The sequence below is a fragment of the Mytilus edulis genome, chromosome 10 (assembly GCF_963676685.1).
Source record: "Mytilus edulis chromosome 10, xbMytEdul2.2, whole genome shotgun sequence".
Classification (NCBI taxonomy): Eukaryota; Metazoa; Mollusca; class Bivalvia; order Mytilida; family Mytilidae; genus Mytilus; species Mytilus edulis.
The window spans coordinates 40979290-40994468 of record NC_092353.1 but is presented as its reverse complement, the minus strand read 5'-3'; the positions used below and the strand labels follow the sequence as shown (position 1 = coordinate 40994468).

Genomic DNA, 15179 nt, shown 5'->3' with positions numbered 1-15179 from the left:
AAATGAACAAAATTTCAATACAGAAAAGGAGCAGACATTTCAATCAACTCTCTATAACTCCAAATAAATCATCAATATTGTTCCCTCTTCCAAATAGTGCTAATGTTTTCCTAGGCATAATTCAAAATAAGTTCAAAACAATATAAAACTTTCAACATTACCTTCTTTGTTGTATCTGTCTAATCTGTTGTACCTGTTTACTCAGGTTTTGTGTTAACAGTTTAAGACTCTCCTGAAAAAGTATGCAAACATTTCGCTAATCTTTTATTTGCAATAAAATTGTCAATTAAAGTCACCTTTTTATCATTACAGATAAGGGCTGTTCCATAATAAAATGCAAGGGTGATGATCAGCACTCAATACCCCTATCACCAATAATACAAAATTTCCCTTTAATTTATACATTCATACCCACTTTTATAAGGACAATGCAACTGCTCACAATTAGTTAATAGGGCTGCTTTCTATTCCCATACCACAATCAATTTTGGAACAACCCTTACTGTTATGTTCTCTTTAATATTTTGCAAACTATAGCAGGGCATGCATATGATATTCAGTCTGTTTGTGAATCGGAAATATCTAAAAGTTTAAATGGAGACTATATGTCTTTACAAGTAATCATATATATTCATTTTTTATATAAATAAGGTCGTTATTTTTCTCGTTTGAATTGTTTTACATTGTCATATCGGGGCCTTTTATAGCTGACTATGCGGTATGGGCTTTGCTCATTGTTGAAGGCTGTGCGGTGACCTATAGTTGTTAATGTCTGTGTCATTTTGGTCACTTGTGGACAAATGTCTCATTGGCAATCATACCACATCTTTTTTTATATATATATGATAATTTTGAATTTCTTGAAAAGGAAGACACTAAGTTACAAACTTATATATACTGGTAAGTATTAAATACCGGGTATTGTTTTATGTACCTTCTCATCATCTCTAATTATCTTTTACAAATTCTATTTAGATTTGAATAGTTTTTTTTAGAGTTCATAGATTTTTTATTTTTTTCATACTCAGGTAAAAATAGCTATATAGAACAAATATTCTTTATTTCAAATTTACATAAGATTTAAACTAATAATGAGGTAAAAATTATATCAGTGTCATATTCATGAATAATTGTAAGATATCAATAACTAAACATTAAATTTTCTATTTATGAAAACATAAAAAAGAAGAATATCAAGAAATTCGGTGAGCCACATATTTAAGGTCAATCAATCTAGTTCATTCAAGAAACTAAACTAGACAAAATAGAGCTGGACTTAATCAATGAAGACATTACAAAAATATGTCACCATCTTAAAGACTACCAACATGAATTGAGTAAACACATTAACACAATAGAGTGGTAAACTGAAATATAAAACCTTAATAACACAGCCTTGTAACTAATCAATACCATGATCCTTCATCAAAGATGGCAGCACCTTGTTATCTTTTAATCATTCTACTGACAGCTTAGGTCATGGACATACATGGTCAATGGACCACAACAAATGTCCGACTAACCATCTTTATCAGTCAAATCTAAATCTTTCTTTAAGAGAAAATCGTTAAAAAATATTGAACATGTGCTATATCAACGCTCGTAATTTGAATACTATTGATAAGTTGTAAATCAAGGACAATGATTTGCATAATAAGACCATTTTTGAATGATTTTTCGTCTACATATGGATATAACGATATGTTATAATTTGATAAACTTTGCAGAAATTCATTGACACATCTGCCTCCTCTCTGAAAAATTCTATGCCTCATAAATCAGAAGCTGCTCACCTTGTCAGCACATTTTTATTACATTTATCAAAATATTTATGAACATACAAAGTACTTCTGACCTAAGTATTGGCTTAATGTCATTTCATACAGACTGTTCATCAGTTTAAGCAATGGTAATTAATGCTTTTCAATATTTTGGAGAAAAAAAAGGATGAGAAAAAAGTATTTCCAATAAATAAGCAGAACAAATATTTGCCTACATATGGAAATATTATCGTTTATCTGTGCATTCTACAAAAAGCAGTTGTAAGATAATGTAAATTGAAAGGATCCACAAAAGTTGGTCAAAAGGAAGCAATAACCTAGTTTTGCTATTTGAAAGGCCAAATAAATGATAAAATAATGCGAGTAAAAAAGGAAACATTTACTGATTTCTGCAAATTAGCAAAATTAGGGAAAGCTGGAAAGATTGAAAGCTCCTGGGTTCCAACAAAAGACTAGTCCCTTTATCCAGAAAGTTCCTGGAAGTCAATTTCACTTTACAATTTGAACAAGAGAAAACCTCAATTTCTTAAATTAAACCAAAATTTGTACAAGGTTCTTAAGCAATTAATAAGTTATTAATATTCTATTATTCCCACAATCCTCCAAGGTTTACTGTCGTCTGCTAGATTCCATTACCAGCAGACAAATGTATTTCCCCTTGTTTGTGTTCAGATTAGGTGATACAATATAAAAACAGATGTCTCTCACGTCTCCTATGGTTTTCCATTAAAAATGTTGCCAAAAGGTTTGTCTTTATTTTCCGTGATAATATCAAGTAACCCAGAAAATAAAAGAAAAACATCTTCTATGACAAAATTGATCTACAATTACTAATGTGATGCAATAACTTTTGTCTTTTACTTTATTCCTTAAAAGCAGCATAGGGGAAGGTGTCCTAATCCCAGAAAATTGTCCAAAATTTTACAAAGGGGGTAAATACTTATCACTAAAACTTTGATGTGGAATCATTTTTTCAATCAACAAATCTTTCTTCTTTTATGGTAGCAAAATATCACAAAGTGTGTAAAATCATGAAGAATATCCTTGAAAAGGGAGAAACCTCTTTTAAATCATTTAAGTGTTCCCTTACATGCATGTACATCGATGCTTAATTTCAAGCATTCATGTGAACCAGAATGAAAATAATCTGTGTTTGTAAGCAGCTTAAACTTTACTTGTAAAAATGGGTTGACAAAAACCTAACAATGATTTTTAAGAGTTACTTACATTTTCCTCCATTAACTGATTGTATTCATCGTATAATCTTGTACTACTTTGATGGTTCTGTTCATCTATCTCAAATTCTTTCAATAAATCATTTCTGTAATGACAAAAAATATATCATGATTAAACATATGAACTATTTTTTTTTTGGTAAAAAAGGTCTTCATGTACAAATATCTCTCAAAAGAGAGTTTGGAAAATGACCACTATCATCTATTAAAGTAACTTTTCAAACTTCTAAAGTATGGAAGTAACGTCAAATATCAGCCTGTCCCTCCAGTAAATATGTTTATTAAACTCATCATAGATACCAGGATTGAAATTTTGTATTAATCCCACTTGCATGTTTTGTCTACAAAAGACTTGTCAGTGCGGCTTGAATAAAAAAAGTTAAAAAGGCCAAATAAAGTACAAAGTCGAAGAGCATTGAGGACCAAAAATTCTTATAAATTTTGTCAAATACAGCTAAGGTAATCTATTCATGAGGTTAAAAGCCTTAGTTTTCAAAAATTCAAAGTTTTGTAACCAACTTGATTTATAATTATGACCATATCAATTATATTTCATGTCAACACAGAAGTTCTGACGACTGGGTGGGTGATACCCTCGGGGAATAAAACACTCCACAAGCAATGGCATCTAACGACTGGGTGGGTGATACCCTCGGGGAATAAAACACGCCACAAGCAATGGCATCTGACCCAGTGGTTGTAAATAAACTCATCATAAATTTGAACTCAGTTAGTAGCTTAACATCATGTATATATAGAGAACATCTTAAACAAAAGTACAATCAACACTTCTTTCACCTATTGACTGATGACACCTGTACATTTAGAAACTTGTAAATTAACCTCATTAGTGTTATTATAAGGTCATTCTTCAACTCATCACACAAATTAATATTAGATTTCTTAACCATTTGACCTGGGTGAATGTTTAACCTCCCTTTACAAAAACTTAGTTAATGACCACCAAACATTTCCTGAATCTTAAGATTCATTCAAATTCTCATTAGTTCACATCAGCAGTAAGAAACTATTTACTACTGTAGTAGTCGATTATGTCAGGTGCAAAAATTTGTGCCAGTGGCTAATTAATCATTAGCCGCTTAAATGCTATTATTTCTAAATGACCGCATAGCTGTTTAAATGTATCTTGACCCCCCAAAAAGTTGAAGTCTAAAATAGGTAGACAGTTAATTGTAAAATGTTACAATTAAAAGTTCAAGGTGATATTAAAATTAACCTGACCTGTAGAAAAACAATAAATAGACATAAAGTAATATTGACAACTTATAAAGAAAGCAGGCAGTTTAACTGAAGAAAAAGATCAAAATCATTAGTCTTAGCCATTTTATGTCTGAAACTTTGCAAAGAAGCTGATTTCAGGAGAATTCATTATAAGAAATTTGACTTTTTTTCACTACCTGAAAGTCAGTAAATAAGAAAAGAATTGAAGTGTTGATCAAATTTAACTGTTTTTGGCTGGTGTAATTAGCATGTTATATTTTCCTGATTGCTGATAGATCTGACAAATTAGCATTTAAGTGATATTGATAAAACTTAGAACTTTTCAATCTTTTTCTATCGACATTCATACATAGCGGAAAATGAATTTATCCCTACTGCCTGCTGTATAAACAGTGTGGATCTATGGAGATTAAAATTTGATTGTTACCGAAATACGACTAATTTCTCGATGTTTATTACATTTACGTCAATGTCTCACCACATTTGGCGAAGTAATTGACAACTACATTGCTATATTTGAACATTTGTGGATTTTTTAGTTGTCTGTTTTCGGCTGTGTTATCAAATTTGTGACATGCTGCTGTGCTTTTTCTAATTTAATGGTCTGATATGCTTCTTAGTTTGTCTAATCTAAATTTTCTTTAATCAAAAGTAGCATATTCGGTCAAATTTATTACCAAAATTTTTTAAATATGACTCGCTGCAAATTTTATACAGAAATAGGAAGTTATTCTCATATTTGCCTCCTTTTGTATTGCTTGATATATGATTTTTAAACTTTCAATTCATACCAGTATATGAATTTTAGTTTTTTTATAGAATGCAAAACAAGAACTGTGAAAGAATAATATTTTTTGAAATATTCACAATTTTCAAAAACATATTCAATATGTTTTTGAAAATTGTGAATAAAGTTTTCATTTTCAAAAAATAAAAAAAAGCTTGTATGATTTTTATAAAATAATGCAGAACATTTCCGAAAATTAATTTTGAAAAAGAACTTATTCATTAATGTTAGTGTTAAAATTCAAACTTGGAAGTTGAAATATTTATTTTCCATACATATTATGACAGAATACAGCCTTATAATTACACCACAGTCTTAACAAGTTTTAAAACCACATTTGTACTCTTAACAAGTTTTATAGCAACTTTTTTAGACCCCACAAGTTTTCTAATGAACTCTTCATTTGGTTGATTAGGGGAAATGTCTGTAACCTATTATAATCTCCTGCTTGCATACTATTATGTTTTGTTTTGACTCCCAACAGTTGTAATTTCCATAATGACAAACTATTTTACACTGGAATTGCATGTTGAAATCCCATAATCCTTGTGCACCAATATCATCATTGAAGCTTCAAATAACATGCTGCCAAATTTCCAATCAATCAGTCGCGCATGTATAATTTATAAATTACTGACAATTGATAGAATTTGTGCAGTTTGGGAATTTTTCTAAATCTAAAATTTCATTGTATAATATATCAATATATCTAATTCTTTTTCCTCTGAGAAATTATCTTTGAGGATTATGTCAAATTACATTAATTTTTCAATAATTTTTTACAATGTTATTATAATATATACAATTCATGTACTTTTGTTTGAAATTGAATGTGCCTAAGTGTAGGAGTTGTTTTGACAGATGTAACATGCATAAAATAGACTTATTTAGAGAGCTAACAAAGTCATGCATCCAGTTCAATGTACCATCAAGATTGGTGTAAAATTATCTCCCCTTAGAAATAATGACACATTTTTATTTCAGGACTAAAATGAAAATAACAATTTATAAATTTGAAGCAATATCAATTAGGTGTACAAAATAAGTTGGAGTTGTTTAAAAATATAAGCCCTCCCCCAAACAAAGTACAAAGAAGTATGTCTAATTAAGACTATAACAAAAATTGTTCCTAGAATAAACTTAATAATCAAGTGAAAATAGTGCACAGCAAACTAAACGATATCTGCGTCAATGCTTTGGAGAGCATTACATCTGCTATCTATAAATTTTCAAAGATGAGATAACAGTTCATAGAAATGTAAAATTGTCCAATCTAATTGTCCAGGATACTGTAAAACACTTTCCTCCTACAGGGATAATTGTAATAAGTTATTTCCACTAAATCATAAATGGAAGTTTCAGTAAATAAGATCATATTTTTCCTTCTCTGTTATTATATATATCTGTCATTAGTGTTTGCTGGTTGAATTACTTACAATGACTTTGACCTTGGGTTGTTGTAGAAAGGTCATTGCAGCCATCATAAATCTATTGAATATTGGGTTTTCATGAGTTTTTATAATAGATTTATGTGATGGTAACTGACTGGTCCATAATTACAACACAGATAACATTAATGGAATTGTTCCTAATAGATCTGATTCATAAGAATTGTGTCTTGATGTCTAAAAAATGTTCAATTCAGTAACTCCTAACAATTTAAGTTATTTTTTTCCCAAAGAAAATTTATTCTTAATCTAAGACCTTTATAGGATGAAAGCAATTAACTTACAGAAAAGATTGGGGTTAAATTTATTTACAAAATTACTTGTATTATCTCTTATAGAAAAGCAAATTCGAGGAACTACACAATACCTTATCAGATGAAACTTTGTTCGTGAATCAATGATTTCTTAGCTAGCTGGATACAGGTTCATCTGGGTTATATAGGGCCATTTTACAAATTTTTAATTATGATACAAAATTTGAAGAAAAGTGCATGAGAAATACTATGAATAATGTGTTCTCACCGAGAGCAAGTATCTTTACCAGACCCAGAGGATGACGGTCTATACTGAGCAAGTATCTTTACCAGACCCAGAGGATGACGGTCTATACTGAGCAAGTATCTTTACCAGACCCAGAGGATGACGGTCTATACTGAGCAAGTATCTTTACCAGACCCAGAGGATGACGGTCTATACTGAACTTTCCTCTCTTGATTTTAAAATTTGAATACAGTTGATTAGGGTGTTAAAGGGTTATTTTCGTGCAACGTGCTTTGCCATTTTTATTTCACGTGCAGCCGTGAAAAAGGTTCGTTATTCACTGTGTTTCGTGAAATCGGTAAAAAGATCAACGTGCAAGGCATTTTTAATTGTTTGTTCATCGTGAAATGGCAATTTTATTTCGCGTTCTTCCGTGCAGATGGGGTATCTGCACACCCCTCGTTGATCAGTTTTATGATCAATAATCAACCCCTTAATTGTACTTGAATTTTTTCAATCGAGCCAAAGACCATTCCAAGATTTTTGTCTTTGGTTACAGTTACCTACTGATATCATGGATCTAGCTAATCTGGCCAGACTTCTGGTAACATAGATATTACTATACTTTACAGTTACAGTTACCTACTGATATCATGGATAGCTAATCTGGCCAGACTTCTGGTAACATAGATATTACTATACTTTACAGTTACAGTTACCTACTGATATCATGGATAGCTAATCTGGCCAGACTTCTGGTAACGTAGATATTACTATACTTTACAGTTACAGTTACCTACTGATATCATGGATAGCTAATCTGGCCAGACTTCTGGTAACATAGATATTACTATACTTTACAGTTACAGTTACCTACTGATATGATGGATAGCTAATCTGGCCAGACTTCTGGTAACATAGATATTACTATACTTTACAGTTATAGTTACCTACTGATATCATGGATAGCTAATCTGGCCAGACTTCTGGTAACATAGATATTACTATACTTTACAGTTACAGTTACCTACTGATATCATGGATCTAGCTAATCTGGCCAGACTTCTGGTAACATAGATATTACTATACTTTACAGTTACAGTTACCTACTGATATCATGGATAGCTAATCTGGCCAGACTTCTGGTAACATAGATATTACTATACTTTACAGTTACAGTTACCTACTGATATCATGGATAGCTAATCTGGCCAGACTTCTGGTAACATAGATATTACTATACTTTACAGTTACAGTTACCTACTGATATCATGGATAGCTAATCTGGCCAGACTTCTGGTAACATAGATATTACTATACTTTACAGTTACAGTTACCTACTGATATCATGGATAGCTAATCTGGCCAGACTTCTGGTAACATAGATATCACTATACTTTACAGTTACAGTTACCTACTGATATGATGGATAGCTAATCTGGCCAGACTTCTGGTAACATAGATATCACTATACTTTACAGTTACAGTTACCTACTGATATGATGGATAGCTAATCTGGCCAGACTTCTGGTAACATAGATATCACTATACTTTACAGTTACAGTTACCTACTGATATCATGGATAGCTAATCTGGCCAGACTTCTGGTAACATAGATATTACTATACTTTACAGTTACAGTTACCTACTGATATCATGGATAGCTAATCTGTCCAGACTTCTGGTAACATAGATATCACTATACTTTACAGTTACAGTTACCTACTGATATGATGGATAGCTAATCTGTCCAGACTTCTGGTAACATAGATATTACTATACTTTACAGTTACAGTTACCTACTGATATGATGGATCTAGCTAATCTGGCCAGACTTCTGGTAACATAGATATTACTATACTTTACAGTTACAGTTACCTACTGATATCATGGATAGCTAATCTGGCCAGACTTCTGGTAACATAGATATTACTATACTTTACAGTTACAGTTACCTACTGATATCATGGATAGCTAATCTGGCCAGACTTCTGGTAACATAGATATTACTATACTTTACAGTTACAGTTACCTACTGATATCATGGATAGCTAATCTGGCCAGACTTCTGGTAACATAGATATTACTATACTTTACAGTTACAGTTACCTACTGATATCATGGATAGCTAATCTGGCCAGACTTCTGGTAACATAGATATTACTATACTTTACAGTTACAGTTACCTACTGATATCATGGATAGCTAATCTGGCCAGACTTCTGGTAACATAGATATTACTATACTTTACAGTTACAGTTACCTACTGATATCATGGATAGCTAATCTGGCCAGACTTCTGGTAACATAGATATTACTATACTTTACAGTTACAGTTACCTACTGATATCATGGATAGCTAATCTGGCCAGACTTCTGGTAACATAGATATTACTATACTTTACAGTTACAGTTACCTACTGATATCATGGATAGCTAATCTGGCCAGACTTCTGGTAACATAGATATTACTATACTTTACAGTTACAGTTACCTACTGATATGATGGATAGCTAATCTGGCCAGACTTCTGGTAACATAGATATTACTATACTTTACAGTTATAGTTACCTACTGATATCATGGATAGCTAATCTGGCCAGACTTCTGGTAACATAGATATTACTATACTTTACAGTTACAGTTACCTACTGATATCATGGATCTAGCTAATCTGGCCAGACTTCTGGTAACATAGATATTACTATACTTTACAGTTACAGTTACCTACTGATATCATGGATAGCTAATCTGGCCAGACTTCTGGTAACATAGATATTACTATACTTTACAGTTACAGTTACCTACTGATATCATGGATAGCTAATCTGGCCAGACTTCTGGTAACATAGATATTACTATACTTTACAGTTACAGTTACCTACTGATATCATGGATAGCTAATCTGGCCAGACTTCTGGTAACATAGATATTACTATACTTTACAGTTACAGTTACCTACTGATATCATGGATAGCTAATCTGGCCAGACTTCTGGTAACATAGATATCACTATACTTTACAGTTACAGTTACCTACTGATATGATGGATAGCTAATCTGGCCAGACTTCTGGTAACATAGATATCACTATACTTTACAGTTACAGTTACCTACTGATATGATGGATAGCTAATCTGGCCAGACTTCTGGTAACATAGATATCACTATACTTTACAGTTACAGTTACCTACTGATATCATGGATAGCTAATCTGGCCAGACTTCTGGTAACATAGATATTACTATACTTTACAGTTACAGTTACCTACTGATATCATGGATAGCTAATCTGTCCAGACTTCTGGTAACATAGATATCACTATACTTTACAGTTACAGTTACCTACTGATATGATGGATAGCTAATCTGTCCAGACTTCTGGTAACATAGATATTACTATACTTTACAGTTACAGTTACCTACTGATATGATGGATCTAGCTAATCTGGCCAGACTTCTGGTAACATAGATATTACTATACTTTACAGTTACAGTTACCTACTGATATCATGGACAGCTAATCTGGCCAGACTTCTGGTAACATAGATATTACTATACTTTACAGTTACAGTTACCTACTGATATCATGGATAGCTAATCTGGCCAGACTTCTGGTAACATAGATATTACTATACTTTACAGTTACAGTTACCTACTGATATCATGGATAGCTAATCTGGCCAGACTTCTGGTAACATAGATATTACTATACTTTACAGTTACAGTTACCTACTGATATCATGGATAGCTAATCTGTCCAGACTTCTGGTAACATAGATATCACTATACTTTACAGTTACAGTTACCTACTGATATGATGGATAGCTAATCTGTCCAGACTTCTGGTAACATAGATATTACTATACTTTACAGTTACAGTTACCTACTGATATGATGGATCTAGCTAATCTGGCCAGACTTCTGGTAACATAGATATTACTATACTTTACAGTTACAGTTACCTACTGATATCATGGATAGCTAATCTGGCCAGACTTCTGGTAACATAGATATTACTATACTTTACAGTTACAGTTACCTACTGATATCATGGATAGCTAATCTGGCCAGACTTCTGGTAACATAGATATTACTATACTTTACAGTTACAGTTACCTACTGATATCATGGATAGCTAATCTGGCCAGACTTCTGGTAACATAGATATTACTATACTTTACAGTTACAGTTACCTACTGATATCATGGATAGCTAATCTGGCCAGACTTCTGGTAACATAGATATTACTATACTTTACAGTTACAGTTACCTACTGATATCATGGATAGCTAATCTGGCCAGACTTCTGGTAACATAGATATTACTATACTTTACAGTTACAGTTACCTACTGATATCATGGATAGCTAATCTGGCCAGACTTCTGGTAACATAGATATTACTATACTTTACAGTTACAGTTACCTACTGATATCATGGATAGCTAATCTGGCCAGACTTCTGGTAACATAGATATTACTATACTTTACAGTTACAGTTACCTACTGATATCATGGATAGCTAATCTGGCCAGACTTCTGGTAACATAGATATTACTATACTTTACAGTTACAGTTACCTACTGATATGATGGATAGCTAATCTGGCCAGACTTCTGGTAACATAGATATTACTATACTTTACAGTTATAGTTACCTACTGATATCATGGATAGCTAATCTGGCCAGACTTCTGGTAACATAGATATTACTATACTTTACAGTTACAGTTACCTACTGATATCATGGATCTAGCTAATCTGGCCAGACTTCTGGTAACATAGATATTACTATACTTTACAGTTACAGTTACCTACTGATATCATGGATAGCTAATCTGGCCAGACTTCTGGTAACATAGATATTACTATACTTTACAGTTACAGTTACCTACTGATATCATGGATAGCTAATCTGGCCAGACTTCTGGTAACATAGATATTACTATACTTTACAGTTACAGTTACCTACTGATATCATGGATAGCTAATCTGGCCAGACTTCTGGTAACATAGATATTACTATACTTTACAGTTACAGTTACCTACTGATATCATGGATAGCTAATCTGGCCAGACTTCTGGTAACATAGATATCACTATACTTTACAGTTACAGTTACCTACTGATATGATGGATAGCTAATCTGGCCAGACTTCTGGTAACATAGATATCACTATACTTTACAGTTACAGTTACCTACTGATATGATGGATAGCTAATCTGGCCAGACTTCTGGTAACATAGATATCACTATACTTTACAGTTACAGTTACCTACTGATATCATGGATAGCTAATCTGGCCAGACTTCTGGTAACATAGATATTACTATACTTTACAGTTACAGTTACCTACTGATATCATGGATAGCTAATCTGTCCAGACTTCTGGTAACATAGATATCACTATACTTTACAGTTACAGTTACCTACTGATATGATGGATAGCTAATCTGTCCAGACTTCTGGTAACATAGATATTACTATACTTTACAGTTACAGTTACCTACTGATATGATGGATCTAGCTAATCTGGCCAGACTTCTGGTAACATAGATATTACTATACTTTACAGTTACAGTTACCTACTGATATCATGGACAGCTAATCTTGCCAGACTTCTGGTAACATAGATATTACTATACTTTACAGTTACAGTTACCTACTGATATCATGGATAGCTAATCTGGCCAGACTTCTGGTAACATAGATATTACTATACTTTACAGTTACAGTTACCTACTGATATCATGGATAGCTAATCTGGCCAGACTTCTGGTAACATAGATATTACTATACTTTACAGTTACAGTTACCTACTGATATCATGGATAGCTAATCTGGCCAGACTTCTGGTAACATAGATATTACTATACTTTACAGTTACAGTTACCTACTGATATCATGGATAGCTAATCTGGCCAGACTTCTGGTAACATAGATATTACTATACTTTACAGTTACAGTTACCTACTGATATCATGGATAGCTAATCTGGCCAGACTTCTGGTAACATAGATATTACTATACTTTACAGTTACAGTTACCTACTGGTCCGAGAACACAATTAATTCGTAGTGCATTTCTTTTAGAACATAAATGAAAATAAAAAAAATCCCACCTGCGCTTTCTCAAAGAAACTTTTACAGTGTGTTGTACTACTTTTGGGACAAATTATATCAAATTTATAGAAAACTTCATCGCCTCTAACTCAAAATATTGCCAATTTTATGTTTAGGGCGTCTTGAAATCTTTTGACAGCTTCCGAAGTGCTCATTTTCAACCTTTTTCAGCTGGACCAAATCACTACTTTCCTTTAAAATTCTGGACCCAAATTTTTTTACAGTGTAATTTCAACCCCCTTCTTGCAATTTGAGGCAGTGAATATGGAGAAATAAATTTGGAAGGGGTATAAAAATTAATGGCAAGTAACCCACTGTCAACACTAGGGACTATATTTGTGAACAACGAAAATCAAGGGACGACAATGGTGGTCTCGGACCTAATAGGGTAGAAAGAGTAGACAAATCTTAAAAAAACTTGGTATGAACAAAGCTTAATGTATTATAACACTACTTACAAAGTTTCATGACAATAGGATGTATATTATAGACATTAAGTTTAGTTCTATACTCATCTTTGCGTGTAAAATTTTGACGTTAAAATTGAAAAATTTCAACTATCAACATTTGGGGCTTTAAAAATTTAAATATTGCAAAAAAATACTTGTTAAATGCCTTAATATATAACTTATCATGTACTAAAAGCAATAGAGTACTCATTTGATTTATCAGACTTGGCATAATTATTCATAAGTCAAATTTATATGAGCCTGCGCCTAAAAATTCAGGTTTTTCAATGAAGTGGAGCCTTACATGAAGATGTAATATTTTCCAGCAATTTTAAATTTGTGAAGCTTTTTGGTTATAAATAATCCTTACATATGTATTTAAAGTACTTTAAATGGAAAGAAAAGTTACAAATAACATATCATATTAGTTTAAAAGGGTCTTAGGCCAAGTAAGACTGGAAAAAATTTAGGGTCAATTAAGGCCGTGCCACATATTTACATTTAAAAATGCATATTGAGGCTATAAAAAATAAAAATGTGTGTCTTTTTTATCATTTCTATACTCATGTGACATGATACAACAAATCTGAGCACAAAAAGACTCTTGCAAATAACTTTTCTTACAAGCAGTATGGGCTGAAACAAAGATTTTTGCCTTTTTAGGGAAAAACTTTCATGCAATTTATTCTCAACAGGCTTATATTTAAACCACTTGCTATCCTACAGAAGAAAAGAAATATAGTATGTGAAATGGAACAGGTACAATAGACATTGTAAAGTGCATTTGATACAAATTTAGTGAAGTCTCTAATATGGACATCAAATTTTATATACCAAGCTCCCCACTATTGCCTTCATCCAAACAAGGCGTTAGACAAGGGTCATTCATACAACACATTTTGCACATTTTATCTGAGATAAACTTCTTTTCTGTAGATTCAGAGTTCATAAATAAGTAAAAGAAGCAGGTAAAGGCATAGAAACACAAATATTGACACATAAAAACCTGTCAGATAGAAAGTCAGGATGCCATTTATGCATCAATATTGAAAAAGTTATAAAATGCCTATTTTGACCATAAAATGTCAAAATTGGTCGTTTTGGCAGAAATTCTATAAAATAAAAGTTTAAATCCTTTAGTTTCATGCTATTTGACAAGTTGACACCATCAAATCATTTAGGGAAGTTGCCAGAGTACAAATTCTATATTTACAGATTTCACCTCTTAGGTCCGAGAACACAATTAATTCGTAGTGCATTTCTTTTAGAACATAAATGAAAATAAAAAAAATCCCACCTGCGCTTTCTCAAAGAAACTTTTACAGTGTGTTGTACTACTTTTGGGACAAATTATATCAAATTTATAGAAAACTTCATCGCCTCTAACTCAAAATATTGCCAATTTTATGTTTAGGGCGTCTTGAAATCTTTTGACAGCTTCCGAAGTGCTCATTTTCAACCTTTTTCAGCTGGACCAAATCACTACTTTCCTTTAAAATTCTGGACCCAAATTTTTTTACAGTGTAATTTCAACCCCCTTCTTGCAATTTGAGGCAGTGAACATGGAGAAATAAATTTGGAAGGGGTATAAAAATTAATGGCAAGTAACCCACTGTCAACACTAGGGACTATATTT

General features: G+C 32.3%; 1 protein-coding gene across 13 annotated transcripts in view; it reads right to left on the bottom strand.

Moving 5' to 3' along the window:
* LOC139491171 (mitogen-activated protein kinase kinase kinase 7-like) overlaps nt 1-15179 on the bottom strand; it is a 69360-nt gene that overhangs the window by 2332 nt on the left and 51849 nt on the right. For 10 of the 13 annotated variants that reach the window (XM_071278603.1, XM_071278594.1, XM_071278595.1 and 7 more), the window contains 2 exons: nt 3009-3102; nt 162-232 (listed from right to left, as the gene is read on the bottom strand). In XM_071278603.1, coding sequence (XP_071134704.1) covers nt 162-232; nt 3009-3102 — 165 coding nt within the window. Of the gene's footprint in view, nt 1-157; nt 233-3008; nt 3103-15179 lie in introns of those variants that run through there. The other 3 variants (XM_071278596.1, XM_071278602.1, XM_071278605.1) reach the window with 1 other exon arrangement.